A 5,000-nucleotide genomic window follows, 5' to 3' on the forward strand; every position below is an offset into this window, starting at 1 on the left:
GATGTTTTATTTTTATTTATTTATTTATTTTTTTATTTTTTTATGAGGGCTGTACCAGACTCGGATTTGGCTGTTCAATACGAATCTTCGACTATTCGTTCTCCGACTTCCCGTGAAGGCAGCCTCTCTTCCAAATGTGTGTGTGTGTGTGTGTGATGTACGATGTACACACTCAGACATAACCTGATTGTGCTGATCCGTTTTTGTCCCTAAAGGGGCACTTTTCTTTTTAAATATACCCGCCAACGTTCACCACTCGGACGAGGATCACCGGAGCACTCCATCGTACTACTTTAGCGCCGTCTTAAGGGTGAGGTCTTTGAGATGCGTCATGTCAGGGCAGATTTTTATAACGGGGTTCGGGCTTCATCAGTTCAATGTCAATGGAAGTAAATAATAAATACAAGGCCCACGCTCTAGGATGGAACATTCAGGTCAGCTACCATCACCGACATTCCCTGTGGGTGCTTCAAGAAACGGAACATAGCACCCAGAGTAGCCCCGCACCCACGACCGGAAGAGGCGTGCAGACGACGTAGAGAGAGAGTAAAGGGGAGGTATCATGTGGCACAGTGCTTTGTTGGAGGCATCTGGTTAGGATGCGTCCTCATTGTGCTGCAGCTCCATTATCATCGCTCAGGCTCTTGTTACCTCTGGGCGCTCCGTCTTTCCTTACCGCCCTCCTTCCGGTCGGTCCATACCAGAATGGATACTTCCACTCCGGGTCTCTCAGATTATGAAGAATGCAGATTACGAGCTCGCGGCCGGCCCTCTATCCGGTGTTAGTCCGGTGGATCTTCTCCCAAACTACTGCTCGTGCTGTGGATTTATTTTTTATTTTTTTGTAATTCCGCCCTCCAGTGACTCATACGTCAATTTTAATGTATACTTTACCAGATCTGCTCCTGCCACAGCTGCTGGTTCAGAGATTGCCTTGGCCAGCCACAAATGGAGGCATAATCAGGCGGGGCTGCCAAATGAGTTTACTGCTGCTCTGCGGTCGAATTTCCTCCTTAGAAGTTTTCACTGAGAAAACGTAGAGTTGGCGTCAAATAACTTATCGCCCCCCCCTCCTCTTCCCTCCCCTCCCCTCCTCTTCCCTCCCCTCCCCTTCCCTTGGCTTCTTCATTTTGCACGGTACTTGGTACTTGGTATCTCTGACCCTTCAACTACTTCTTGGTCTTGTGTTTACACCCTTGAGTACTGTTCACCCCACTGGACAGTGGCGTAACGATCCTTCCTTCGGGATGAATAAAGTTTTCTTTCTCTCTCTCTGTCTCGCTCTGTTTAGGCTTCCACCTTAGCGGCACGGTGACGGAGCCGGCGACGCCGTCCGAACCCGAGGTGACGCACAAGGTGGCCATCAGTTTCGACCGCTGCAAGATCACCTCGGTCACGTGCGGCTGCGGGAACCGCGACATCTTCTACTGCGCCCACGTGGTGGCACTCTCTCTCTACCGCATTCGCAAACCGGAGCAGGTGGGTGGCATCACGGGGTGGGGGGTGGCGATAGCCGGATTTAGGATCGGGCGTCATTGATTTATCACAATCATCATGTTAATAAGTAAGTGTTGCGAAAAGATGACGTTCCCGAAAGCTGGGTTTCTCGACGGCGGTTCCAAAACGACATTGGTGAGGATCTCTGTCCTGAAGTGTCCCCCCTCCCGACCCGTTCCGACGCAGGTGAAGCTACGGCTCCCCATCTCGGAGACGCTGTTCCAGATGAACCGCGACCAGCTGCAGAAGCTGGTGCAGTACCTGATCACGGCGCACCACACCGAGGTGCTGCCGACGGCACAGAAGCTGGCCGACGAGATCCTCTCCTCCAACTCGGAGATCAACCAGGTTCACGGTGAGAGAGGGGGAGGGGAGGGGAGGGGGAGGCGTCCCGCGGGGCGGGCGTCTAGGTCATGTGAAGATCCCCCAAAACCTGTGTTGTTCTATTGTGGAAATGCGGTTGTAATGTGGTACCTCCTCCCCAAAGAGAACATTTCACTATCACCACATTAGGATAACCTGAATCCCAGACGAGGTCTCGTCTCACATCCCAATTCCGATGTTCTAACAATATATGGGGCAGCCCTAGCACAGAACCCGGGGGAAATAGAAGAAAAGCAGAAGGAGTAAGCGGAACAAAAGGTGGGGGGGTGGAGGATCGCGACTGGCAACAATGGAAAGACTGGACAGGAAACAGGCGAATTTAAGAAAGGAGAAGAGAGAAAAAAAAACGACTGCTTCCTCGTCGATACCTTAAGTGTTGACATCCTCTCTTTAGTCCTCTCGTGGAGGAAACCCAGGGCTGTGTTTCCTGTCTGTCTGACAAAGCCGGATTTTGGGGGAAAAATTTGAAGCTGAGTCAGCCCCCCCCCCCCCCCACCCGCCCCCGCCCCCACCCGAGTCTGGTTTTGATGAAGGAAAAGCTCTTGTTGCTCGTTCAAACTCCCTTGGCCATTTGGCTCAGTCTCAGCCAACTTCCTGTGACATCAAAGTCTGTTATGAGCTTTATGAGTGTGATTCCACTTCCTCCAAAGAGTTGTATCGACACACGCACACACACACACACACACGCACGCACGCACGCACGCGCGCGCCATTCAGTCCCCGTCGCGAGCTGTAGTTCGACCTTCAGGAAACAGCAGCTCGCGCACCAAGAAAATCAGTTTAAATGTAATTCAATAAGCATGTTACAGCAACCGTTGCACAAAAATAACAGTTGCTGTGGCTTCAAAGGCGAGCTCTGCCGCCGAGCACAACTCCCGCAGACAACAGCAAGCCCCCAATAAATGAACGGCGTTCAGTCTCCACCGTGTCGGGTCGCCGTACCAGGACGAGGGGACCTGGGCGCTCCGTGTTCCGAGACAAATGCTTTGCTAAAAAAACGAATGCAAAGTTTTTCCGAGCGCCAGGTCGCCTAAAAATACATCCCCCCCCGTCCCCTGTTTCCCGCCCTGAGCAGCTGTTTGTTTGTGCTGGAGGAGTGAGCGCACGTCACAGGACGCGACCCCAGGGAACGCCGACGACTCCCGGCTCTCCTTTCCGTAGCTTTCAAATGCTGTTTTTTTTTTGTTTTTTTTTGTTGTTTTTTTTCCGTTTTTTTCTGGGGGCGGGGTTGCATGTTTGTCCCGACCCGCCTGCGACAAACCTCAATCTCTGTGTGTATGTGTGTGTGTGTGTGTGTGTGTGTGTGTGCGCTCTCGCTCGCTCGCTCCGCAGGCGCCCCGGATCCCACGGCGGGCGCCAGCATCGACGACGACAACTGCTGGCACCTGGACGAGGACCAGGTGCGGGAGCAGGTCAAGCAGTTCCTCTCGCAGGGAGGATACTACAGCTCGGGCAAGCAGCTCAACTCCATGTTCGCCAAGGTAAGGGCTCCCGGGGGGTTGGGGGGGTCGCGCAGCGGGACCCCGACGGTAAGGCGCCGAGTGCCTTGCTCGAGGGCGTTCGGGCAGGGCGGCGCCCTCTTTGCATGACATTGACGACCGCGTTTCCACATCCAAACTTTGTATATCCGCCGCTTCACCATTTGCAAAAGAGGGTTTACCTGCAGATCCGCCAGTTGGTGCTCAGGGGACTGTCACCTTGCACCATTTCCTGCAAATAGTTCTCGTGACTCAGGACACCGGGAAGGTGGTTTAAAGGGGATTTCGGGAAGCGTGTAACACTGACACATACGATCCTGGGCCCTTGAGATAGACGCTGGAAGGTCTATTTCTCAAATTTCACAGGTCAGCTAGCTGACCCCGTCTGCAGGCATGCGTCCAGCGGACGCGGCATGCGGAACCGAAACATCCCTTTTAAACCCCCTCCTGCACCGTGGGAGGGGAAGATCGCCGCCGTGCTCGTCGCAAAATCAAAGCAGAGTCCTTTTTTTTTTTTTTTTATTTGCCGGCCCCTGGACCCCCGTTTGGTCCCGGGAAAAAAAGCGGCGACGGTGGATGAATGCCATGTGTCTTGACGTCGGTCTCCGCTGACGTCGGCGTTCGCAGGTGCGGGAGATGCTGCGGATGCGGGACTCGAACGGCGCCCGGATGCTGACGCTGATCACGGAGCAGTTCATGGCGGACCCCCGGCTGTCGCTATGGAGACAGCAGGGCACGGGCATGACGGACAAGTGCCGGCAGCTCTGGGACGAACTGGGTGAGGAGAAGGACGTGGAGCGGGGCGGGGGGTGTTGACGGCGACAAGGCCTCCTCTCGTACGTGGAGGCGCATAAGACAGATAGAAGTTAAAAAAAAAACCTAAAAAAAACATTACAGTAAAATTCTACTCGCCGGGCGCTCAAGATGGTGCGAAGCTGCGGGGTGGGGGAAGAAATGACAGGTGCGCTTCTGCTCTGCAAAAGTACTGTATTTGATAGAGCAGACGGGCGGGAGGTGCCTATGTATATTACTATATCAGGATTTGGAAGGATTTCTGCAGTCCTGCTTTAAGCTTCAAGACTTTCGGGCCTCCGCTTTCGTTTGTCGGTTGAAAGCAGGAATGTGTCAGTTGGTCAGATCCTCGGTTTATTAGGTCGGTCAGCCGGCTCACTGCCGGCCGGGGGCCGCTCCTCTCGCCCTCTACACCGAGCGAATGATAAAGGCCTCGGATCAATACGGCTGCTCGGCTCCTCTTCCATCGATCGCAGCATTTAGAGAGGTCGATGAGCACTGAGCAGCACACTTCCTGAAAGAGAGGGAGGGAGAGGGAGGGAGAGAGAGAGAGAGGGAGAGGGGGCTAGGAAAAGGTTGTGGCAGACCTAGACCCACACTACAATAAAGGGAGAGAGAAAGAGGGAGAGGGGGGGGGGGACAAGCAGAGTCATCTGGCTTCTTTGGGCGTAGCTGCTCTAGATAAGAGAGGAATGTAGGTGTGAGTTAAAGATTTAAAGTTTCATTATTTGGTCGGGGGGGAATGTGCGCATGGGGGTTCCCACGCATCCTGGGAAAACTCTGATTTTTGTTTTTTTATTATTATTATTATTTTTTTTTTGCGCTGCAGTTCTCCAGCCGTAGCGAAGT

The 5,000-nt window shown here is 53.5% G+C and overlaps 1 protein-coding gene across 1 annotated transcript in view; it reads left to right on the forward strand.

Moving 5' to 3' along the window:
* Nucleotides 1-5,000, forward strand: part of zswim5 (zinc finger, SWIM-type containing 5) — a 52,699-nt gene that overhangs the window by 36,366 nt on the left and 11,333 nt on the right. Inside the window, exons 2-5 of the mRNA XM_080010945.1 lie at nt 1,292-1,479; nt 1,684-1,852; nt 3,214-3,362; nt 3,987-4,137. Coding sequence (XP_079867071.1) covers nt 1,292-1,479; nt 1,684-1,852; nt 3,214-3,362; nt 3,987-4,137 — 657 coding nt within the window. The remainder of the gene's footprint in view (nt 1-1,291; nt 1,480-1,683; nt 1,853-3,213; nt 3,363-3,986; nt 4,138-5,000) is intronic.

The sequence above is a fragment of the Zeus faber genome (genome assembly GCF_960531495.2).
Source record: "Zeus faber genome assembly, chromosome: 12".
NCBI classification, from domain to species: Eukaryota; Metazoa; Chordata; class Actinopteri; order Zeiformes; family Zeidae; genus Zeus; species Zeus faber.